Here is a 25786-nt window from a genome sequence, read left to right on the forward strand (position 1 = left end):
CCTGCTGCTCCACCTGCTTGTGCGTGCTCTCTCTCTCTCTCTGTCTCTGGCAAATAAATATATAAATAAAATCTTAAAAAACATATCTGTTGAGTACCCATTCTATGCCAGGTGTTTTTCTGGGAGCTTGAGATACATCAGTGGGCATGATAGATAAAGAACCCCTGTCCACCTGGAACTTGAGGGAAGAGAACGGTGGAGACATACAACAAACATAAATGTAATAAATAAATAACCTAGGGGCGCTTGGGTGGCTCAGTGGGTTAAAGCCTCTGCCTTCGGCTCAGGTCATGATCCCAGGGTTCTGGGATCGAGCTCCACATCGGGCTCTCTGCTCGGCAGGGAGCCTGCTTCCCTTCCTCTCTCTGCCTGCCTCTCTGCCTCCTTGTGATCTTTGACTGTCAAATAAATAAAATCTTTAAAAATAAATAAATAAATAAATAAATAAATAAATAACCTATATATTGTAGTAAAAGATGTTAGGTGCCATTGAAAAATAATGTTGATCAGAATAAGAAGGATTGGGAGAGTATAAGAGAAACGGGGACTGGTGACCCTTTTAACCAGGGTGGTGGGAGTAGAAGACCTTATTGAGAAGATACATCAGAGCAAAGAATTGAGAAACCTGAGAGAATTGGCCATGAGGTTGTCATAGGGAAGAGCCCATGCAAAGACCCTATGGAATCCAGCTTCCAAGATGGCCCCCAGTGATCCCTGCCTCTTGGTATTCATGCCCTTGAAGGCTGGATTTAGAAGAGCACAGAATAGAGTGTGGCAGAAGTGGAAGTGTGTCTTGACAATAAGTCCTAAATAGCATGTGTTGGCGTTCTCTTTAGTGTTCCTTCTCTTGGGTCTCACACTCTGAGGAAAGCCATGTTGGGAGCCTCCCTGTGGAGAAGTTCATGTCATGAGGAACTGAGGCCTCCAGCCAACAGTGAAAAAGAGTGAGGTAGGAAGCAGATCCTCTAGCGCTGGTCAGTGTTGTCCGTGCAGGGACAACAAACATGCAGCCCCGGCTGATGTTTGACTGTAATCTCCTGAGAGACCCTGACCAGAGCCACCAGCTAAACCAATCTGATTTCTGACCCACAGAAACTCCATGAAAGAAGAAAAATGTCAGTTGTTGGAATTACATTTGGGGGCAATTTGTTACACAGCAACAAGGGAGATAAATGTTCCTGGACAATGAGGAAAAGATAAAAGACATAGAACAAAAGTCAGGGACAAGACACTGGGGTGTGTGATTTGGAGTTAGATCTCCGCACTGTTGTGAGAATCTTGGCTCTTCTTCAGCTTGAGATGAAGAGCTATTGCAGGGGTTAATTCTTGGGGGAGTGATGTAAAATGGCTCACCCTTTGGATGACTAGAAAGGAGGGTAGGGTTTGGGCCACTTTCCTACAAATTATTTCCTATTATTTGTGGTAATGCAGAAAAGCTTTTACTTTTACGTAGACTCCACATCCAATACAGGGCTTGAACTCCTGACCCTGACATCAGTAGTTGCTTGTTTTACCCATGAGCCAGCCAGAGGTCCCCAGAAAAGCTTTTTCTTTTTTCCCCTTTGTCTCTAATTTCTGTCCTTAATTACCCTGTGCTTTCAAACCAGTCATCTATGGCTCTTTCAACTATAATTTTTAAGTGGACCTAACATTCTGGTATCCTCTCTATCTTGAAACCTCATCCTTCTCCTTCTGTGTGCCGACCCAGAAACACTGTTTTGGACTTCAGCAGAGCTATTTTTAAACCTCTGTAAAACCTGGACTCCTATTTATTTATTTATTTATTTATGTGTGGAAGTATGTTTTCTCTTTTATTCTATTTTTTAAAAAGATTTTATTCATTTGAGAGAGAGAGAGCACAAGCAGGGAAGAGGGGCAGAGGGAGAGGGAGAAGCTGACTCCCCAGTGAGCAGGGAGCCTGACGCAGGGCTGGATCCCAGGACCCCAAGATCATGATCTGAGCCGAAGGCAGTCGCTTAACTGACTGAGCCACCCAGACACCCCATCTTTTAGAGGCTTACCTTACATACTGTTAAATGTATTAAACTGCACCCACATCCCATATTTAATATACATGATAGCCTGAAATGAATAATACATTATATGTTAATTAATTGAATTTAAATAAAAAATACATTTAAAGAACAGAGAGGCTAGAATTATGGGCTTTGAGCTGCAGATGATTAGCAAACATGATTTTTTAAAAATCTTCTTTGTTTTTTTAAAAAATATTTATTTATCAGAGACAGAGAGAGGGCAAAAGCAGGGGGAGCGGCAGGCAGAGGGAGGAGCAGGCTCCCTGCTGATCAAGGAGCCTGATGCGGGACTCATCCCAGGACCTTAGGATCTTAGGATCATAACCTGAGCTGATGGCAGCCACTTAACCGACTGAGCCACCCAAGTGCCCCAAAACATGTTATTTTTTAAAGACATATAAGTTTATTCATTTTAATTTTCTGAGAGTTTTTGTATTTTGAAGCCATACCTCTGTGTGTGTCTACATATATGTATATGGATATACCTGAAAGGCATATGTGTGTGTCTATACCCACACATTCCAAGTGTCAAACATTTCTATACACACTTAAAAAGGCCAGAGACCCTCAGCGCTGTGTTCACAGTGCCCCAAAGACAAAATATCCTGGAACTAGTTTCTTTATACGTGTAGAACAGTTTACCAACGTGATACAATAGACATTTGGGGCAGGATAATTCTCTGTTGTGGGAGCTAACTGTGAAATGTAGGGCATCTGACAGCAGCCATGGCCTCTACCCACTAGATGGCCACAGCACGTCCCCCATCGCCAGGTCGTGATGACCCAAAACATCTCCAAATATGGCCAAATAACCCCTAGGTGTTGTGTTGCCATATAAAACACGGAACTTCCAGTTAAATATACATTTCACATAAACAGCAAATATTTTTATTCATATGCCCCAAATGCAACCTTTGGGACATATTTGGACCACAAAATTACTCATTGTTTATCTAAAATTCACATTTAGTTGGGTATTCTTTTTTTTTTTTTTAAAGATTTTATTTATTTATTTGACAGAGAGAGATCACAAGTAGGCTGAGAGGCAGGCAGAGAGAGAGAGAGAGGAGGAAGCAGGCTCCCTGCCGAGCAGAGAGCCCGATGCGGGACTCGATCCCAGGACCCTGAGATCATGACCTGAGCCGAAGGCAGCGGCTTAACCCACTGAGCCACCCAGGCGCCCCTAGTTGGGTATTCTTTATTTTTATTTGCTAAATCTGACAACGCTACCTGGAGGACAAACTCATCCCCAGCTGAGAACCTTTCTCTCCTCTTCCTTCTCCACCAGCTTGAGATTTAATGGCATATTATTGATTATATTAGCTAGCAAAATCAAAGAAATCCATTTTCTCAAATTTCAGGAGCTTTCTCTGCATGAATGCAAGGATGCCAATGTCAGTACCCATTTACACAGACTCAGCCAATATTTCCTGAACGCCATTGGGCAAGGCACTGGGTTGGAGGGATACAGAACAAATCTAAAACGTAGTCTTTAACGTCCATGAGCTTCAATTTTGTTGGGAGGAAAAAATAATTGGGATGACTTAAAAGACACAATAATGTACTATTAAGCATTGGGTTGGGTGGTACATGGTCTGAGAATCAGAAGAGAAGAGCTAGAGGCATAGTCAGAACAGGCAGAGATGGCCTCAGGGCAAGGTGTTTGGGGCTGGGCTTTGAGCACCGAGTGTAAAACATAGAGTAGGTAGGTACTCAGTTCACTAATTATTTGTTAAATAAATAGATAAATGGAAAGTGTTCCCAGGTGGCACAGTTGATTAAGTGTCTGACTCTTTTTTTTTTTTTTAAGATTTTTATTTTATTTATTTGGCAGATAGAGATCACAAGTAGGCAGAAGGGCAGGCAGAGAGAGAGGAGGGGAAGCAAGTTCCTTGCTGAGCAGAGAGCCCGAGGTGGGGCCGGATCCCAGCACCCTGGGACCATGAACTGAGCCGAAGGCAGAGGCTTTAACCTGCTGAGCCACGCAGGCACCCCTGAGTGTCTAACTCTTGATCTCAGGTATTAATCTCAGGGTGCTGAGTTCAAGCCCTTCTTTGGGGTCCATGCTGGGCTTGGAGCCTACTGCAAAAAAAAAAAAAAAAAAGAAAAAAAGAAAAGAAAAAGAAAAAAGAAAGAAAAAGAGAAAAATTTTAAAAAAGGATAGATGGATGAATGAGTAGTAGGTGCTATAGTGAATTGCTTTGAGTTCCCCACCACCATGTATGGTGTCCGTGGCCTTTCCCTACCCGCAGCAGCTCATGGGAAGGAAGACACAGTGAAAAAGCAGAGATGACCCACAAGTCAGTCAATCATTAGCTCCTGGATTTCAAAACGGGCTTTGGAAACTTATCATGGAAGGATGACTTTTAAATATCCCTTACAGGGGCGCCTGGGTGGCTCAGTGGTTTGGGCTGCTGCCTTCGGCTCGGGTCATGATCTCAGGGTCCTGGGATCGAGCCCCGCATCGGGCTCTCTGCTCCGCGGGGAGCCTGCTTCCCTCTCTCTCTCTCTCTCTCTGCCTGCCTCTCTGCCTACTTGTGATCTCTGTCTGTCAAATGGATGAATAAAATCTTTAAAAAAAAAAATAAATAAATAAATAAATATCCCTTACAGTCTAGTAATTTACCTCTGAGAGTCAAAAGTCGAGTCCCAAAGGGCTCAAAGCGTAAATTCTGGCAATGATTAATAGATTTGTGGAGAATCAACGAACACTCAGATTACCATGCCCTAGGAGGTAGGCAGATGGAGGTGAAATGGAATGGGAGACAGAGCAGAGAGGTCTGAGGAGGGCTCGAAACAGAGAGACCGTGTCTGGAGAGGAGTTGAATGAGCTCTGAAAGGCTCCAGTGTGAGCACTGACCTCCCCAGCAAGGAGGGGCTAGACCCGTGTTGGAAGATGGTGCAGATCATTGCCTAAGCCAACACCCGCCTTGATCCGGGAGCAGGATCTACAGGGTGATTCTCTTTGCGTGCGTGCTTGCTTTCCCGCAAGACGGACATGTCTGTGGCTCCGAAGTGGCCCAGCCCACTAATTTACCCCGTGTGCACAGGCCCTATTTTCTCTAACCCTGGGAGAAAAAACAGCAGGGAGAGCCTTCTGAGCCTATACTGACCGAAGCCAGCACAGGAATGAATACTAACTTAGCCATCCCCCCGCCCTGACCCCCAGAAGTGGATTTATGAGCGGAATTCAGATTTTAAAAAAAAAAGGCAAAGACACAATATCCAAAGAGGGGACGCATGAGCAAATGCCAGACGTTCTGATAGAACCATGAAGAAACCTGTCTATGGCAGGGGGGCAGTGTAGGGGAGAAATAAAGGAATTGTCAATTTTTCACTTTTAACATTGGCGAGTACCGTTCATCATTCTTTCTCTGCATTTGCCGTTAAAAATTGCCTCCTCTAGCCTTCACCTTACAATTGACTATCTTATATAGTTTCTTATTTTCCTTGTGAGCTTTTCATTTCTTCAGGTGAAAGCATCATTGCTCCAAACCGTTGAGAAATGACTCAAGATGTAGATATCACTTTTTATCATTTCTCCCAGAGGATAAAATAAACCATTCGCAGTCATTAACTCTATTCAAAATTTTCACACATCACCTGCAGGAAATTCTCTAACCTTATCCTCACAAATTTGTTATTGGCCCAAATCCTGGAAATCGTGATTCATTTTCCTATTATTTATCATAATGGAGTAAAAAACAGTCTGCAAAAATGTGACAGATTATAATTTCTGCCTGGTGGGTTTTTATCTTACTGTTCGGTATATTAATGTAATATTTCATGTTTCTTTATTAAGACCTCTAAGTATTACTAAAGCATTTTTTTCTGGCATTCAGCCCCAGCATAAACTGATTCCCCCCCCCCCACTTTCTTTTAGTAGCAAAAAAGGAAAACTGGCCAAAAATGCACAAGAGCCTATACTGACACAATTTTTTTGTTGTTGTTAAGAACATTCTCCTGATTTTCAATTTGGAAGTCTGCTATTATAGAAATCAGGTGAACAGGGAATATTTTCACTTTGGTTTAGTTGTTTTTATTTCAATTTTTCAGTTTACAACTCTTAAACAGAATATATTCAGATAGAATGGTACACGAAAATTTAACAAACCTGAACTTTATGTGTAAGTTAATTCCATACGATCAATCCCCATTTACATTTTAGAATTAAAAGGCAAGCATTGTGTTATATAGCTGATAGCTGCTTACTCTGTCCATTATACCCATAACAGTTTTTTTTTTTTAAATTTTAACTCCAGATAGTTAACATACAGTGTAATTTTAGTTTCAGGAGTACAATATAGTGAGTCAGCACTTCCATACGTCACCCAGTGCTCACCAGGACAAGTGCGCCCCTTAATCCCCATCTCTCATTTTACCCACTGCCCTCTGGGAACCATCAGTGGGGTCTCTAGAGTTAAGAGTCTGTTTCTTCGTGTGTCTCTCTCTCTTCTACCTACAACAGTTTCTTTTTTAAAAATAATTATTTATTTGCTGGGGCACCTGGATGGCTCCATCGGTTAAGCGGCTGCCTTCGGTTCAGGTCACGATCCCAGGGTCCTAAGATCGAGCCTTGCATGATGAGTCCCCCTTTCCCACTGGGGAGCCTGCTTCTCCCTCTCCCTCTGCCTGCTGCTTCCCCTGCTTGCTTGCTCTCTCTCTCTCAAATAAAGAAATAAAACATTTTTAAAAACTTAATGATTTATTTAAAAAATTATTGATTTATTTGAGAGAACACGTGCATGTGAGGAAGGCAAGAGGGAGAGACTTCCAAGCAGACTCCCCGCCGAGCTTGGACTCAATGCTGGACTCGTTCCCAGGACCCACGAGATGATGACCTGAGCCAAAACCACGAGTCAGACGCTCAACCTTCTGAGCCCCCCCAGACGCCCCCACAACAGTTTGATTCTAATAGTGAAGCAACAGAAAGGAACCTTAAATGAAGATGCAGTAAATATGGCAAGAGTAGCCACAGAAAAGATCAATGTGACCTTGAGGCCCGTGAGTATACACATTCACAAACAGGACAGTCATACCAAGGTTTGCTGAACTCAACGCCAGAGCAATGCAACACATATTTCAAATGCATCTTCTCAGTGGAGAACGAACACATTCTCCTGGACTGTGTGCAGGGAAATCTATTTCCATCAAGACAGTAGGAAAGAATTTAAATCACAAAAGAAGAAAATAGCGGACTGCAGACCAAAGGAGCCATGTCAGCACTAGATGGTGGAAAAAGTAGCCTTAGTAACTTGAAGTTCAAGTTTGCCTCCACAGTATTAGTAAAAGGAATCCTAATGCTCTGATTTTTTAAGAGATTTTATTTATTTATTTGACAGAGATCACAAGTAGGCAGAGGCAGGTAGAGAGAGAGAGGAGGAAGCAGGCTCCCCGGCTGAGCAGGGAGCCCGATGTGGGGCTTGATCCCAGGACCCTGGGATCATGACCTGAGCCAAAGGCAGAGGCTTTAACCCCCTGAGCCACCCAGGCAACCCAATACTGCAGTTTTTTTTCTTACTTATGCTCAAAAAGAATGGCTTTTGAGAAACCAGTTGGGAAAAATTTCAATTCTAAGTTTTCAGCTCTGTGAGAATATGTACGTCTGTACATACATAGGAAATAAGCCAAACGTTTAGAAAGAATTCCGTGACAGACAACACATATAAACAGATAAGGACAACTTGTATCCCAATCCAAAGGAAGGGCATAAATTTCAAATTACCAATAGCGATGATTAGGGAAGATTACAGGATAGGAATCTCCTTTCCTTTACAAATTTCCCAGAATATTCATAGCACAATAACACAATATAGGCAGAGTCATTTGCTGTACTTTTTTTTTTTAAGATTTTTATTATTTATTTGACAAGGAGAGAGAGAGAGAGAATGATCACAAGCAGGGGGAGCGGCAGGCAGAGGCAGAGCAGAGAGCCCGTAGAGCCCTGGGCGCCAAAGGGGCTTACAGTCTAACTAGAATCCATTCTCCACCCCCAACATTCACACAACTCACAACACGCACATTCCATCCACTGTGAAGCTAAGTGAATATGCAGTTAGTTATTTGCCAGTTACCTGGTTATCTGGCCGAACCTCTGTTTTCAGATTATATAATTAGTGGTCCTGTTAGAGAGGCTACAGATGCAGGGTGGGTGACCACCTACACGGTATGATTTCAGGGGTCCCAGAAAGTAATGTTCATTGTAATTCTGTAACAGTTACGAGCTGGTGATCATGGTCCACAGACAACCACAGGGCATGAACCACGAACCATGGAATACTAATGCACATAAACAAGGGGGTATTGGTCAGTGTTCACCAGAGGAAGAGAACCAATAGGATGTACGTGTGTGTGTATACATATGGATTTATTATAAGGAAGCTGTTCACATGACTGTGGAGGCAAGTTCCTCTACCATGTGATTTGGAGGCTGGAGACCCAGGAGAGCTTGATGGTTTAGTTCCATGCGGAGTCTGAAGGCGTGGGAACTAGGAGAGCTGATGGCATGTCCCTATCTGAATGCCAGCAGCCTCGAAACCCAGAAAGACCTATGTGTCCATTTGAGTCCAAAGGCAGGAAAAAAAGCCAGCGTCCCAGTTTGAAGGCAGGCAGGAGGAAGAGTTTTTTTCTTACTTGGGGGACATCAGCCTTTTTTCTTCTACTCAGGCTTTTAGTGGATGAAATGAAACATGCAACTCATGTTAGGGAAAGTAATCCGCGTGACTCATTCTATTGATTTAAATGCTAACCTCATCCAAAAGCACCCCCAGAGAAACACCCAGAATGTTCGACCAAATATCTAGAACTCCCCGGACCCAGTCAATATGAAGCATAAAATTAACCATCACAAAAGATTTCTCAGTAATTAGAGAGAGTCCAACTACCATAATTCCACCTAGTCTCAAAGACAAACAATCCAGCCTTGTAGAGATGTGAAGAGACGTCCTTCTAGGGACATGTGCAAGATGGGCACAGGGAAACCAAAGCCCACAAGTCCTAAGCATCCGGAAGAAAACAGAACTGTCTGAGCCTACAGATGGAACAGGTTGAAGGTCTAGGCTGTGCTGAGCTTAAGACAGGAGAGCTGCCTGCAAATGGGATGAAAATGAAAGTGGTAATAGTCCGGGGGCACCTGGGTGACTCAGTCTGTGTCTGCCTTTAGTTCAGGTCACGATCCCAAGGTCCTGGGATCAACCCCCCCACACACACACCCCCTCCATCAGGCTCCCTGCTCAGCGGGGAGTCTGTTTCTTCCTCTCTCTCTCTCCCCCTTCTCCCTAACTCTCTCTCTTTTTCTCTCAAATAAATAAATAGCAATCTTGTAAAAAAAAAAAAAAGAAAGAAAAGAAAAGAAAAAAGAAAAAAAAAAAGGTGAGATCAGTGCAGATTTCTCAGCACCAGCAAAAAACAACAGATGAGAAATCCACAAACTACATAACTTCATCCAACACTGTTAACTGAGTTTCTGCTGTGTGCTGGACACTTCAGATACAAATATATATAAGAAATACATCCTTCCCTCAGGAAGCCCACGGTCTGGTAGGACACACAGATATACAAATAGATCACGGCCTCCCATTATGGAAAGTTCATAGCATCGTTGCCCGGCTGGCTCTGAGCCAGTGGGAAGTGCATGGCGTAACGGAAAGTGTATCACAAAGTCTTCTGCCAAAAATACATCCTCTTCTCTCTACCCCTTCCCACCCCAGCAACAGTTCATGAAATTCCATCCAGAGATTTGTGCTACAAAAAAAAAAAAAAAAAAAAAAAAAACTCAGCTAGAAAGGCTCTCATCCACATTTCAGCAAATTAGTTTAATAAACGACGTCTCTACATCCAGCCGAAATCAGCCACAGGAAGAGAATGGGAGTTTTGAGAGGCAAAGAGAGGAAATGAGAACTAATTTGGAAGACACAGCATTATAGCCTGAGAGACTGTGGGTGAAGGGCACCTGGAGGAAAGAGAACAGCTCTGAAAAGAAATTGGGCAACGCAAGGTCTAAGTCTTGGGGCGCGCGAGAATCCATTAAGTTCCTGATACTTTCAGAAGATGAGCCTAATTGCAAGTAGAAGCTGCCTCCGAATGTTTGCTCATTTCAGAATTCTCCCAAAGAGGAGATCTCTGCCAACGACCCTCTAAAAAGCAAGGCTGCCACATCGCTTCAGTGCTCTGGTCCCTGTCATGGCCCTGATTCTCTCCTGGAGGGTTAGGGTGGCGGTCGTGGTTGGGGGCAGGGGTTGAAGGTGTAGCCATTCGAAAGAATACGTGGATGAATTAAGATTCATGTAAGGAGGGGCGCCTGGGTGGCTCAGTGGGTTAAAGCCTCTGCGTTCGGCTCAGGTCATAATCCCAGGGTCCTGGGATCGAGCCCCACATCAGGCGCTCTACTCAGCACGGAGCCTGCTTCTCTCTCTCTCTCTCTCTGCCTACTTGTGATCTCTGTCTGTCAAATAAATAAATAAAATCTTAAAAAAAAATTCATGTAAGGAAAGACAGACTTAGGGAGGGGAAGGGAACTGGGAAAAGAAACGCTTTGAACTGACATACACCCAAAATGTCACTCAATTATTAATTACTCTCTTCTGTTCCCCTTGGTTGGCTACCATTCACAGCTCTTCCTGTTACCTTTAAACTCCAAGCACACACTTGATCTTTGAACTCCAGATTTCCCCCTTCCACTTATTGGCCATTAACAGTATTAAAAGGAAAATTTCTAATTTTTTTTTTAAGTGGACTCCATACCCAGCGTGGAGCCCAGTGCGGGGTTTGAACTCAGAACCCTGAGATCAAGACCTGAGCTGAGATCAAGAGTCAGATGCTTAACCGACTGAGCCAGCCAAGCACCCCTTTCAGTTGTTTTTAAATTGCATTTTCTGGGGCACTTAGGTGGCTCAGTTGGTTGAGCATCTGCCTTCAGTGCAGGTCATGATCTCGGGGTCCTGGGATGGAGCCCTGCATTGGGCTCCCTGCTCAATGGGAGTCTGCTTCTCCCTCTCCCTCTGCCTCTCCTCCCCGTTTGTGGTCTTTTGCTCACTTACTCTCAAAAGAAATAAATAAAACCTTTAAAAAAAATAAATTGCATTTTCTGTGATTTGGTTCCTTTAGGTTCCAAACATTATCAGTAAAGTAGATTGAAGGTAGCCAATGCAAAGTCTAAATCTACTAATGTTCTAATACTTTCAGAAGATGAATCTAATTTCCGAATGAAAGCTGCCTCCAGGGACGCCTGGGTGGCTCAGTTGGTTAAGCAGCTGCCTTCGGCTCAGGTCATGATCCCAGCGTCCTGGGATCGAGTCCCACATCGGGCTCCTTGCTCAGCGGGGAGCCTGCTTCTCCCTCTGCCTCTGCCTGCCATTCTGTCTGCCTGTGCTCGCTCTCTCTCGCCTCTCTCTCTGATAAATAAATAAAATCTTAAAAAAAAAAAAAAAAAGAAAGCTGCCTCCAGAATATGTTGCGTGTGTTCTGGATAGAATTTGTTTTGGCACATACTCTAGAAATTCACATAAAGTGCCACTGAATTAAAAGCAAATTGCCCACACAGGGAAAAAATATATATACATATATTTTTTAAAGATTTTACTTATTTATTTAACAGAGACACAGTGAGAGAGGCAACACAAGGATGGGGAGTGGGAGAGGGAGGAGCAGGCTTCCCGTCGAGCAGGGAGCCCAATGTGGGGCTCCATCCCAGGACCCTGGGATCAGAACCTGAGCCGAAAGCAGATGCCCAATGAATGAGCCCCCCAGGTGCCCCAGGGAAAAATATTTTTTGAGAGCTTCAAACAAAGTCTAAGGGATGACAATCCTTGGAAGAAGAACAGTAAACAAGTAAAGTATCAAGCAGTGATACGTGAGTTAGAAATTGTAGTTCTGGGTAATGTACCTCAATTGAAGAGACGACCTACCTTTAATTTGGTTGGTTGTGGTTAACATAGTTGATCTGGGGATCCTATTTAGATACAGCCTCAAACGGCAAAGTTAGATCTCTTTATCTACAGATTTTATTGTGAAAGAAATATATTTTTCTTCAATGTATTAAAGAACCAAAATTATAATTATTAATGAAGTCCTAGAATGTGAAAACGCTTTCCTCTTTGAACCCTATCTGTATTTATACCTTCTGGTCATGAAACACTTTTTATTTTGGCCCCCAAAGCATCCATACAAAAGAGAAAAGGTTTTCCTGAAGCATCCCCTCATTTGTATGAGCCCCCCCAGGCCAAATTCACTGACTGTATAGGGGGGTCAATAATTAATTACTGGGGGGGGGCACTTGTATTGCTCAGTTAAGCATCTGACTCTTGATTTTGGCTGACGTCATGATCTCAGGGTCCTGAGATCAAGCCCTGAGTCGGCTCAGTGCTCAGCACAGTCTGCTAGAGATTCTCTCTCCCTCTCTCCCTCTGCCCCTTCCCCACCCCCTTCTCTCAAACAAATAAATAAATCTTTAGGAAAAATAATCAATTACTTTGTCTACAGAATCACCTACTGCACAGATTCCAAAAAATATTTTTGCATGCTTCTTTCAAACTCAGTATCGGGACATTTTTAAACATACACAAACTCTCACATTCCCTAATTCTGTCTCACCCAACCATGATATCGATAAAAGGGAATCACTTTTATTAATTCTCCTACAAATGAAAAAGACTGAGAAGTTGCAGGTGTTACATGATATTTAAACACAAGTAAGCTGGCTAGGACCATTTACATTACCCAAAGTTGAGGAACGGGTCGATGGAAATGTCCCGCTATGTTAGAACTTACAGGCCTTTTCTCAGCTTTCTCTTTCAAGATCTAATCTCCTCTCATCTGATCCTCCATCCCCATTCCAATTTACAGGCCTTTAGTTTTGTGACTTTCCATCCTTTCAGGACGCAGCTTAGGCATCTCCTCCAGGAAGCCTTCCTTGATTACCCAGGGCAGCATGATTTCAAAGTACGCACTGTTTATGCCAGTAACCTGCGGCTGGGTGGCGTTGCTTAGGTAATATCCAAGCTTTCCACTGACCACTTGTCACAGGCACTGTTCAAGCACTGAATGATGGATTGAACTAAATGTCCTGAGAATTTGATTATCCATCTTTTTACTTCTAGTCCATAATTCTTGGAATAGGCCATGATTCTTTCCACACAGTTATCATCATGGTTATGGTTACAGTTATACTGGTGGATGATAACAATGGTCACATCCATTTGTGTGGACAGAAAGGTCTCCCTTCAATTGAGACATCGTTTCTGAGTTACCTAAGTAAGAGGCCCATTTCCGGGCCTGGAGATGGAAACCAGGCATCCAATAAGATGGGATGGGGGCACTCTTAATTTTAATGGTAGCAGGGCCAAGGAGACAGCCTCCCTGGTGGTGGTGGTCAGTGGTGACAATCAGTGACAATCGGAGTCAGAAAAAAGGAATGCCGGGAGACACTATTTGAGCCACAGGGTAGCTAGCCCAAAAGCCTTGACCTTCAGCAGGATTTGTGATCCCTGAGTTCAAGCTAACTTACAAGAGGATCAGAATTCAATATCCTATAAGCTTTTTTTTTTTTTTAATATGCGTTTGAAACAGAGGATCTAGGGGAAGAGAGAAAAAAAATAAAACAAGATGAAATCAGAGGGAGACATACCAAAAGAGACTCTGAATCAGAGGAAACAAACTGGGGGTTGCTGGACAGGAGTGGGGTGAGAAGAAGGGGTAACAGGTGATGGACATGAGGAGGGCACGTGATGGGATGAGCACTGGTGTCGTAAAAGACTGACGAATCACTGACCTCTATCTCTGAAACCAATAATACATTCTATGTTCATTGAAATTAAATTTTAAATTGAATTTAAAATTGAATTTAAATTTTTTTAAAAATGTTTAAAATTTTGTAAATGCTTTCGACATTTCACAGATTCCCCTTTCAAATTTCCCTTTTGTTTTCCACACATACTGGAAACTGAAAATCCAGTCTGTCTCCACTCTGTCAAGGACAATGAATAATGGGTTTTTCCCTTTGCCCGAGCAAGCACAAGGGCCAGAAGAACCTGCTGAAACAACACATAACCAAGTTAAAGACACTTAACAGAGTAGGAAAATCTGGAGGAAGGGTAGGGGCCACCTGCCCAGTGGCAAACCTGGGAAGGTTCAGAGTGTATTATACCAAGACTGGCATCTTTTTAAAATAGACAAACATTGCGTTAGTTGGAATATCTTCCATTTCACCCACAAAAACAGAAAAGCACTATTGCATAAAAATCCTAAGTACATTACTTGCAGAAATGCGGAGAACACACGCTGTGCCTTCTCTACAGCATACAGCAGCACGGGTTTGGGTAGAGATGGATGAGGCGTGCTTGTTTATGAACAATAAGCCTTCTTCCTCTCGACAATTTAAACAAGGTCTGTTTTCCCAATGACTTTGACACAAAATGCAAACACTGCTCTTCCATCCTAAAAGTAATATTGAAGCTCATCTAAGAAATTGCCAGTTAGTAATTTCGCATAGTTACTCAAGATGCAATTTCTAATGAATTTCTAAACTTAAGAATTCGTCTTAAGTGTGATGGAACAGCTTTTCCGTTTCATTAGCGACTTTCAAAACAGTGTAGGTAACAAATTATTTTAGAAGGTATCTAGAAATTTCCTTACTATTGTCCCAATAAGGTAATATAGGTTAATACCAATTAAATTCAAATAAATCATAGACATGAGATACTTAGAACCTACATTAATTTATATTACGAATTAGGTGCGTAAAAAATTGAAGGGTATGTTCTCAATTAATCTTAAATACAAATTTGCAAGATGAATGTATTATTAACATCCCAGTGCTTTCCACCTTAAAATTCGTACAAGACTTCACCGGAAGGGGCACCTGGGTGGCTCAGTGGGTTAAGGCCTCTGCCTTCAGCTCAGGTCATTGTCTCAGCGTCCTGGGATTGAGTCCCCATGGGCTCTCTGCTCAGCGGGGAGCCTGCTCCCTCCTCTGTCTCTGCCTGCCTCTCTGCCTACTTGTGATCTCCGTCTGTCAAATAAACAAAATCTTTAAAAAAAAAAAAAAAAAGACTTCACTGGAAGCAGCAGCATTTTGGTACAATTCTTAGGTGAAGTTTGCTGAAACTTCTTCAGATAGTCATATCATTTTTAGATCCACTGGTTTTGAGGTTAGACAAACTGAGTAAATCTGAAAGTCTGGATCCAGTTTCTCATGTCTAGCTTAAAGATTACTGATAACGATTTATTGGAAAGCATTGTTTGTTTGTTTGTTTTTTAAGTAGGCTCGGCGCCCATCGTGGAGGCAGCTTGGGGCTCAAACTCATGGCTGAGCGAGTAAGACCTGAGCCAAGATCAAGAAATGGACGCCCAACCACCTGAGCCACGGTACTCCTGGAAAGCATTGATTTTTTTTTTTTAAATATAATCTTAGTGTGAAATTTGGGGTAACTCTTTTCCCTGGAAATCTATGGAATAGAGTTTTTCCTTCCAGAGGAAGAAAAATTGTTCATTTTCATAGAAACTTCATTCAATACCTGTCTTTAAGAAGCCAGAAATTTTGTAAATTTCTTATTGTCTAGAAAAATGGGGTCCTTCAGTCAACTGAATAGGCTCAAAATTAGAACACATTAACTAAAAAGCGCTTAACTAAAAAATTACAAAAGTAGAAGATCTCTGAAAAATACATTCCATATGGGACACACCAATCAGATACCGTTTTTTGACAGCATAAAATGCACTTACAGAACTGACCATCAGTATAACCATAAATTATTATATAAAGTATTTCGAGAGAAGAAAATTTGGTCATTTAGTCTTCTCTTCGATTGAGCTCTATGTAAATAGAAATATTCTCTAAGGACTACTTTTGGTATAAAAGTTAAACTGACCCAAAAGTATGTGTTGGGGGTGGGGAGTAACCTGAGATTTTCGACGTTAAGTAAATGATCAAAACACGTTCTTTAAATCAACCAGCATTAAAATATAAGCATAGAAATCGGAGCAACTGCAAAGTGCCACGACGTCACTGTTACCAATATTAACCAAAGAATTAGAGGAGTAAAAATATTAGAGAAGTGAGGCTTTCAGACCAAAATGGGGGGAAAAGAAAGGTTTGGATAAAATTTTAAGTCCTCATGGATAATGAAACCATGGGGTCTATGTGAGAGTCAGTCTCCAAAATGGAGCAAGTAACTGGTAAGGAGACTCTGTTATCTGTAGGCAAGTCCCTGCAGGGGCGGAAGGGAGGGAGGGAGGAGAGAAAGAAGAGAGAAGGAAGGAATGGAAGAAATCGGCATTGCTAGGGAGTCCTTGGCTTCTCATTCCTTGGGGGACCTTTCAAGGGCACTGGCCTCCTTTACATGAAGGAAGGCAAAAGCCGACTTGAACGTGCCATCGCCACTCTGTTGTGAAAAGCAAAGGAAGGTGGCCCACAGAAAACCACAGAGTCCCGTGTAAGCCGTCCTCCAGTGAACAGGAACCAGGCCGAAGTTGGTCAGCTGCAACAGAAAGAAAGAGTGTTCTAGAGCTCCATGTCAACCTCTGCCATCAGTCTGCATTTTTTTAAATATTTTCTTTAAAAGATTTTATTTATTTGACAGGGAGAGAGGGCACACAAGCAGGGGGAGTGGGAAAGGGAGAAGCAGGCTTCCCACCGAGCAGGGAGCCCGATGCAGGGCTGGATCCCAGGACCCTGGGATCATACCCCGAGCTGAAGACAGACACTTAATGACTGAGCCACCCAGGTGCCCCCATTAGTTAGCATTCTGAGTAGTAGGAAACTCACCTGCACAAAAGGCCAGTACATCAGACCGCTCTGGAATACAGAAAAACTCAATTAGTATGCCTTTTAATCACAAAGAAGCAATGCAGAAGATTAAGAAATACCAGGCAGATAAGACCCGGAGGTGAGATTGTATTTCAGACTAAGCCGATTACATCAGACTCCTTCGAGTCCCTCCAGTAGGAGAGGGTGGGAGCAGTGCAAAGAGCTTGGAGGTGCGAGGCGATTATAGGAGGTCTAGTCACAGGTCCAGAATGAGAAGGCGTCCAGAATCAGCACCATTTCTGTTAAACTGCCGCTTTCAAAATAACAACATATATGTATACGTTAGCCCAGGCAAATGCTACGGGAATATATTTATAAAAGGATCATCAGTCAAGTTTTAAATTTGTCATTCTTCATGGAATGATTTGTTAATATGTTCTACTTGGGTGTCTGGGCGGTTCATCACTTAAGTGTCTGCCTTCGGCTCAGGTCACGATCTTGGGGTCCTGAGATGGAGCCCATCTCGGGGCTTCCTGCTCAGTGGGGAGCCTGGTTCTCCCTCCCCCTCCCCCTCCTCACTCTCTCCTCTCTCTCTCTCTCTGATAAATAAATAAAATCTTTTTTTTTAAACGATTTTATTTATTTACTAAGAGAAAGAGTGAGAGAGAGAGCATGAGAGGGGAGAGGGTCAGAGAGAGAAGCAGACTCCCTGCTGAGCAGGGAGCCCAATGTGGGACTCGATTCTGGGACTCCAGGATCATGACCTGAGCCGAAGGCAGATTCTCAACCAACTGAGCCACCCAGGCGCCCTAAATAAAATCTTTTTAAAAAGTAATAATATCTTATACTATTTCATAAGAGCCATAGGTGACTCTATTTTATCTAAAATGTTTGATTTTTTTGTTGTTGTTAAAAAAAGATTTAAGGCAAATAATATATTCTATTATTTCTTACTATAGAATAAATTTAACTGACATTCTTGTGTATTACAAAATGCCCCCCAAAAGGGAATGATTTGTTGTTGCTGCTGTTTTGTTGGTTCTTGTTGTTTGGGGGAGGGGGAACAGAACTGCATTCTTCAAAAATATTAGTGTTGTAATAGGTAAGAGAAGACTGAGGAAAAGTTCCCAATTAGTGGAGACTAAAGAGGCCCAGCAACTAAACGCACTGTCTGACCCTAGATTGGATCCTGTACTAAATGGAAAAAGAGGGGCGCCTGGTGGCTCAGTGGGTTGAGCCTCTGCCTTCCGCTCGGGTCATGGTCTCAGGGTCCTGGGATCGAGCCCCACATTGGGCTCTCTGCTCAGCGGGGAGCCTGCTCCCCCCCACCTGCCTGCCTCTGCCTGTTTGTGATCTCTGTCTGTCAAATAAATAAAAATTAAAAAAAAAAATCTCTAAAAGGAAAAAGAAATGCTATAAAGGCCATCAGATAGTCGATTGACAAAAATGGCAGAAGGAGGGTGAATGAGATAAAAGGCTCACTACCATTGTTAAATGTACTGAAGTTGCTAACTCTGCTGGAGCTTCCTAGAGAACTATTTATTCTTAGAAAATCCATACTTAGAAAACAGATACGTAAATGTCCTAGGGTAAAGGGTAATTCTGTGTGCCACTTAGTCTCAAATGCTTCCGGGAAACAGACAGAAAGATGGATGGATATAGATGGATCCGGCCAGAAAGTAATAATGGGCAAAACGTTAACCATCAGTGACGATGGGTAAAGGGTATTCTTGGAACTATTCATGTTACTTTTCCATCGGTTTGAAATTATTTCCAAATTAAGGTTTTCAAAAATGATGAAAGAGATTAATGTAATTATCAGATAAATTTCTAAGAGCCCCCCTGAGCCCCCCTACCCTAGCTTGTGGAAAGAGACAGAAATGGCATGTCATCTGCAAAACACAAAAACAAAACAAAACAAAACCCCACCAAATCAACCAAAATCTCAAATAGTACCTACATGTCAGCAACAAAGAAACTAGGCAGTGTCCTTTCTACCTTCATCTCAAGAATGTGGATTGGGCAGGGGGTTGACTCCTTTGCCAGCAAAAAAAAAAAGCAAAAAAAACCAAAACAAAACAGTTCTCCTCTTACTCACATATCCTTTGGGCTACAAGAAAGCCTTTAGTGACAGATTCTTTTTGGATGCTTCTTGTCTTCTGACTCCTACCATTCGTGCTCTTGGTTTCATTGATCAAGTTGACTTGAGAGCCTGGTTTTAACCCATCTTCTCCCATACCTAACATCCCTAGCTCTGGGTTCTCCTCTGTGCACCTGGAAATCTCCATTGCATATTCTTTTTTTCTTTTTTTTTTTTAGATTTATTTATTTATTTATTTGAGAGGAACACAAGCAAGAGGGAGCAGCCGGCAAAGGGAGAGGGAGAAGCAGACTCCACTGAGCAGGGAGCCCGATGCGGGGACTCGATCCCAGGACCCTGAGATTATGACCTGACCCAAAGGCAGATGCTTAACCGACTGAGCCACCCAGGTGGCCCTCCCTCTGTATATTCTAAACGCATCTAGAATTCAGCATTTCTCAAACTGAAATCATCTATCTTTCTTTTTCCAATTGGTTCACTATGTCCTCTCTCAAGTATTGAGTCACCACTCATGGAGTGACTCAAGCCAGAAACCTGTGGGTCATCCTCGATGGTCCTTGCCCATTACCCCGACCACCATTCACCCAGAGCTACCGATTCTGCCTCCTCAACAGCTCTCCGGTCATCCCTATTCCCATTCCCTGTGTCTTATGTGAACTTGGTTACCATAACATTCCAGCTGGTTTCTCTTGCCACTATTGCCGACATCCAGGATCCTTGGCATGACGTTCAACACCCAACAAAGTGGGCCTGTGTGTCTTCATTAAAGGAGGAGAATTTGAAGCATCTGCAAATCCCCGTTTAAAGCCTCTTTCTTCCCCAATTCTGCTCGCTTGCTCTTTTTTTAAATGTTAAATGTATACACCTCCACAGGATCCATGACATAGTGGGAAAACATGTTCCTTTTTCCAAAATAGAGCCAAAGAAAATCGCATTCGGATGATGCAACAGGCTCACAATTTCTGCCCCAGGAGAAGTAACAAGTTCTGAATACTCTTTCCCCTTAAAAGGAAGAACAGGACCATCCCTGAGCATGTGGCCGCCACACTCCCTGTCATCTCCCTGCAACCATCAAGCGACAATGGTGATGCTGGGGCTCAGTGTCAACAGAAAATTCCAGAAGGAGTACAGGCAATAGCAGGTGTGGCTTGGCACGGCTTCTGATAGGGAATTAAGTACATGCAAAGCCCAAGGCCAGTCTGTATATTCTACAATCCTGAAACTTCACTTCATTGGGATTAGTAAAAATCAAGCTTCCTGTTGGCGAGAGATGGAAGGCATCCCTGCTTTTGGCAGGCCTCACGGATACTGCTCAATAAATCTCCATTGAATAAGGTAAGAAATATTTGTTGGACTGGGGTGTGAATATTTGCCCTGAGCAAACAGTACAACAGGCAACTTGCTTTAAGTCTAGAAGTAATCTTGAGGAACGGTATCCTTCACAAGGACTCAGCAGAATGGACACCTGGGAACATTGGCTCCGTAATGATTCCATTCATCACTCACATTCTGCTTTTCCTATTTTGCAATAGCCTCTTTGGCTCCAAAATTCACTAAATAAACTGTAGTCACTAACAAGAGTAAATTTAAAAAACAGGAATCTTCATGAACACTGACCAAAACTCAGAGACCCCCGTGTCTCTCCTAACTTAGAGACACTCTTAAGGCTTCTTCTCATTTCTCTCTCCAAACAAATTTAAGATCTCTCTGTCAAAATACTATACCCTTGTGCCAACCAATTGGAACCCTTAAGAATAGTTCTTAAAAGGCACCTGGGTGGCTCGGCTGGTTAAGCGACTGCCTTTGGCTCAGGTCGTGACCCTGAAGTCCCTGGATTGAGTCCCACATTGGACTCCTGGCTCAGCAGGGAGTCTGCTTCTCCCTCTCTCCTGCTCTCTCTCTCTCAATAAATAAAATCTTCAAAAAAAAAATTAGTTTTCTTAAAATGTATCTAGTATTACAAATATACTAAAAGATTTTGGTTGCCTTTCCAAAGTCTGTCTTACCTTGTACGTATTCCAGAATTTCTGTTTCAGGTCCAAAAATATGTCATCCTTTTCTTGGAGAATACTCATACCTATTTGTAAAAACACACACCACAGGAAATTTGCAAGACTCAGTAGAAAGACAACTGTAACAGTTCAAGTTTTCTCTTCTCATATGCGAAGTACCCACAGTACCTCTGGTTCATTATGTCCCTTCTGACCTGACAGTGACAACAACATGACCTCCATTCTAAAATGAGATCAATCTTTTTAAAAAATAAGTAGAATTTAAAAAATAAAACTAGATAAATCTTAAAGGAATGATAAATATGAAGTGAAAATAGCAGGGTACCAAAGAGACAGCAGAAAGATCTGTATTTATATATAAATGAGTTATATATAAATTGTAAGAGAATTCACAGTGTTCAGATAGCAGGACAATCAGTGATTTCTCCTCTGCCTTCCAAACTTTTTGTAAAATGTTTAACATTTTAAAAATTTAGGGTGCCTGGATGGTTGGTTAAGCATCTGCCTTCTGCTTGGGTCATGATCCCAAGGTCCTGGAAAGGAGCCCCACATGGGGGCTCCCTGCTCATTGGGGAGTCTGCTTCTCCCTCTCCCTCTGCCCCTCTCCCTGGCTTGTGCTCTAGCTCCCACTCATATGCATGCTCTCTCTCTCTCTCAAATGAATAAAATCTCTCTCTCTCAAATGAATAAAATCTTTAAATAAATAAATTTCTAAAAATTTAATTTCCTTCTTTAAAAAAAAAAAAAGGCTGATGGATCTTGGGTATTTTGGCAACTACCAAGTTCCCATCAGCCTTCTAATCAGAATGTGAAAGCAGAACACCAATTCAGCCTTTCTAAAAACATCCTGAAAACTTTGTATGTTCAACAACCCTGAGAAGAAATTCAGGGAGCAAAGACAAAAATCCTCCTATTTTAGAAAGGAGTAAAAATAAAAGTGCTTTAAAAAGTCTCCTTCAAATCCGATTAGGAGGAAGGGGAAATGAGTGGGGTTTTTTTAGTCAATTGCAAGAGCTTCTTAGAACAGGATTTATAATACCCAGGCCCAAATTGGTAGTATCGGGTTCCACTAAATAATAATTAATAAGCACTAAGCACTTTTTATGCCTTATTTCATTGGACACCTGCCCCTCCCACCCACCTAAACAATCCACTGAGGCTGGGAGTTACAGAGGCAGAAAAGAAGCTCAGGGAGATTAATACGGGACCAAGTCCAAGTCCAACCGAGGTGTGGATTCCAGGCCAGACCTCTCCATCACAATCCGAGCTCCCCAAGGTGGCTCCAGCACAAAGGATCACCTGATATAGGCAATTTCCAAGTCGGAAATGCCTTGAACAAACATCCGCCCCACCGCCCCCCCCCTTCGCTTTGACACGAAGAGAGGGAAGGAAATTGGGCCAGAAATCTACAAAGCAAAGCAAAGCAGCCATCTGGGTCGGAATCCGAGTCAGGAGCCTCAGATTTAAATCACCGGCCTCCTGGGGCCCCTTCCGGGCTTCAGACATAACAACACTCAAGACCGAGATCTGGATTCTGTTGTCTTCCGGCAAGTCGGTTAACCTCCTTGGAGACTCAGTTTCCTTCTCTGTAACACGGCAAGAACAAAGAGGATCTGCCTCCTGGGTTGTTTGAGTTCCTAAAGGCCCAGCCCCTAGGTCCCAACTCCTACACCAGGGTTCAAGGTAATTTTAGTGATGGACCTGAGGAGCCCCTCTGCAGATGTGGCCTGGAAGTCACACCGTGGGACCAGGCACCCAGCAGCAGCCCCTCCCTGGGTCCTGGATGTCGCTACCCCCACGGACCCCATCGACCCTGCGGTTGGCTGAGACTCCCAGGTCCTTCATGCTTCCTCTGGGCTTTGTGAGAAAAGGAACCAGACCTGGCTCCCCAAAATAAGATCCAAAGGGCAGTGTCGGTCTCTTCAAGACACTGATGTGACTCCCATGACCTGGTTTAGAAGGCATTAGCAGCTACTGCAAAGAAGACCTTCTTGGGTCTCCTCTAGACCTTCTCTATCCCTAAATGCCAGGCCCAGGACCCTTGGCTTTTCTTGGGGAATTGATGACAGCCCCCACCCCCTCCCTTGCAGGCTATTGAAAATGCTAGAGAGGGTGGAGGCCACAGAAACCCACCCACTGTTTCTGGTATTTAAGGCCCTAAGGAGGATTCCCAAAGTCTGGCCTTTGGCCCCAGGGCGATTTTCTGAGGAGTGGCCTCCCAGGACTTTCACAGGCAGAGAGCTCTCCAAGGCACGGTCCAAGGTGCACTCACATTTTCTTGGATTTTCACAGAGGGACAGAACCCCAAAGGAAAATCTTGTTACCAAAGCAGGACTAAGGCCTTGAGCATGAAGTTTCTGGGGGAATCTGTTACTACCACAGGTTCCACCTGCTCTGCTCCCATGGTCTTGAGGCCCCTTGCATTTGCTTGGTGTGTTGAAAAGGAGTGTCTGTCAGGGGAAAGGAGGCCCATAGTCCCTGGAGGGGATTTTCTTTGGAGCAGGACAGCCCGGTCCCACGACTGGGTCACAGCTGTGGCAACCGCCATGGCCACAGGCTGTGATTGCCTCGACATTCATGTGGACCTTTTCCAGGAGGAAATGGAACCCCAGCCCCTGCCTCCCTCCAGTTCTAGGTGATGCCCCAGGCCCCCCTGAAACCTTTATACTCAACCCTGGAGTCCCAGCTGCAATCCGGGACCCTAACCCCTTCACTCCCCGGGGGCACCACCTCTCAACTTCTCCCACTTTATCTCTGGTTCCCAGACTTAGCTCTGGAACCTCAACCCTGGCCCTCTCAGGAAACATCCTGAAATTCTGCCTCCACCTCCGCCCCCCACGGCCTCCAGCCCTAGTCGATCCCAGAGCCCCCGGCTCCCGCTCCATCCCAGTCCCCTGCCGCCCCCAGCCCTGGGCCCCGCCAGCCCCTGCCTCCAGTCCACCCAACCTTGGATCCTTTGCTCCCCTACCCCCGGCGGATCTCGCCCTGGCCCCTAAGCCCCATCCCAGCCCCTCACCGGCATAGAAGGCCGAGACGGCCACGGGACCGCCGATCGCCTGGTCGCACAGCACCTTGGCCAGCACGGTGCGCGGCGCACGGCCCGGCAGCGCGCGCTCCAGCAGGCGCAGCCACACGTAGTTGAAGTTGGCGTGGAAGGTCACGGCCACGGTGGCCACGCGCCGCGTCTGCTGCCAGTCGGCCGGACCGCCCCGTAGCCGCTGCTGCAGCGCGTCGCCGGCGGAGAAGAGCGCCGCGTAGAGCAGCACGTTCGTGGGCCACGGGTAGCGCCGGACCGCGCGCAGCATCGCGGGCCACCAAGCCGCCATGCCCGCGCGGGGGGCGCCCGCCAGCGACCGCCGCGCCGGCTCCCTGGGCCACGCCCGCCCGCCGGCCCTGCCCTCCGCGCCGCCTCCGCCACCTGCACCTGTCTTCCCAGATGCTCCCGAGCCATTGGGCGCCCCGAGCACACCCAAACCGCGCCGTCCAATCCCCTGGCCACTAGCCATTATGGGGCTGTGCTTTAAAAATGCGGTCGGTCCACGGAATGCATGATCCATTTGCATGAAATGTCCCGAACAGGCTAATGCTTAGCGACAGAAAATAGACCCGTGGTTGTCAGAGAGTGGGCGGGGGTGGGGGGGATGCGAAGTGACGGGGTGTGCGGTTCTTTGGGGGCTGAAGTCTATGGTATGTAAATTATATCTAAAAAAAAAAAAAAAGGTTGAACGAGATGGGAAGAAAAGTGCGAAAGAAGGGATACCAAAATCCAGTTACCCAGAGGACGGTGTATGTTAAATGTTTATATGCAAAGAATTCATGCTTCCAACGCACGCAGTCCGGTGTCCTGTCATTTAGGAGACAAATCCGGAACCCGAAATATGAAGCCTTTCGTGAATGGGAAGGGAGGCTGGAGGGACCTAATGCCTTCTCTTCAGTGCGTGACTCGCTGAATATTGCCTCGCAAAACATGCTGAGCTCCTAGGCAGTGTTCCAAAAGCGGGGGTGGGGGGTGGGGGTGGGGGGGGTGTCCAATGGGGACCTCAAGGTACCATCTCTGACCCCAAGGAACTCAGTCTTCCTTGTTTTTTCTTCCTTCCCTGACGCCTCCAAACCTATTCTCTTTCTCTCCCTTCTACCCATTTTATTCCTATTTTATTTCATTTTAATTTTTTAAAAAGATTTATTTTATTGGAAAGAAAGCACGCGTGAGCAGAGGGAAGGGGCAGATGGAGAGGGAAAGCATCAGGCGCCCCTCATTTGAATTTGTTTTAATTTTAACTTTTCATTTCGAAATTATTCCAGACTTAGAAAAAAGTTGCAAAAATAGTACAGAGTTCCCATATAGGCATCACCCAAGCTTCCCTAAATACTGACATCTTGCATAACCGTAGTACCATGATCAAAACCAGAAAATAATCGCTGATGTAATACTGTTACCTAATCTACAGACCTCATTCAAATCATTGCCAGTTGTCCCACTAAAGTTCTTTCTCCAGGTATTCAAGCCCGGATCTCTCTGCATTGCATTGCATTGTTACTATCACTCTGGGGGACTAATGGGTTGTTTTGAATACTTCCTCCACTTGTCCACCTTATTGTTGTGGGCTGAATTGGGTATATTGGAACCCTAACCCTCAGTATCTCAGAATGTGATGGTTTAGCAGATAGAGCCTTTAAAAGAGGTAACTGAGGGTGTCTGGGTGGCTCAGTGGGTTAAGGCCTCTGCCTTCGGCTCAGGTCATGATCCCAGGGTCCTGGGATCCAGCCCCCGCATCGGGCTCTCTGCTCAGCAGGGAGCCTGCTTCTCCCCACACCCCACCGTCTGCCTCTCTGCCTACTTATGATCTTTGTCAAGTAAATAAATAAAATCTTTAAATAAAAAAAGAGGTAATTG

General features: G+C 44.3%; 1 protein-coding gene across 1 annotated transcript; it reads right to left on the minus strand.

Annotated features, from left to right (window-relative positions):
• Nucleotides 1-15047: 15047 nt before the first annotated feature.
• MPV17L (MPV17 mitochondrial inner membrane protein like) lies at nucleotides 15048-24371 on the minus strand. The gene is made up of 4 exons (XM_032328521.1): nucleotides 23909-24371; nucleotides 20887-20957; nucleotides 16798-16827; nucleotides 15048-16510 (listed from the first exon to the last, which is right to left on the minus strand). Exons 1-4 carry the CDS (start codon nucleotides 24216-24218, stop codon nucleotides 16331-16333), a joined length of 591 nt encoding a protein of 196 aa, XP_032184412.1. The 5' UTR covers nucleotides 24219-24371; the 3' UTR covers nucleotides 15048-16330.
• Between the last annotated feature and the right edge of the window lie 1415 nt (nucleotides 24372-25786).

The sequence above is a fragment of the Mustela erminea genome, chromosome 20 (genome assembly GCF_009829155.1).
Source record: "Mustela erminea isolate mMusErm1 chromosome 20, mMusErm1.Pri, whole genome shotgun sequence".
Classification (NCBI taxonomy): domain Eukaryota; kingdom Metazoa; phylum Chordata; class Mammalia; order Carnivora; family Mustelidae; genus Mustela; species Mustela erminea.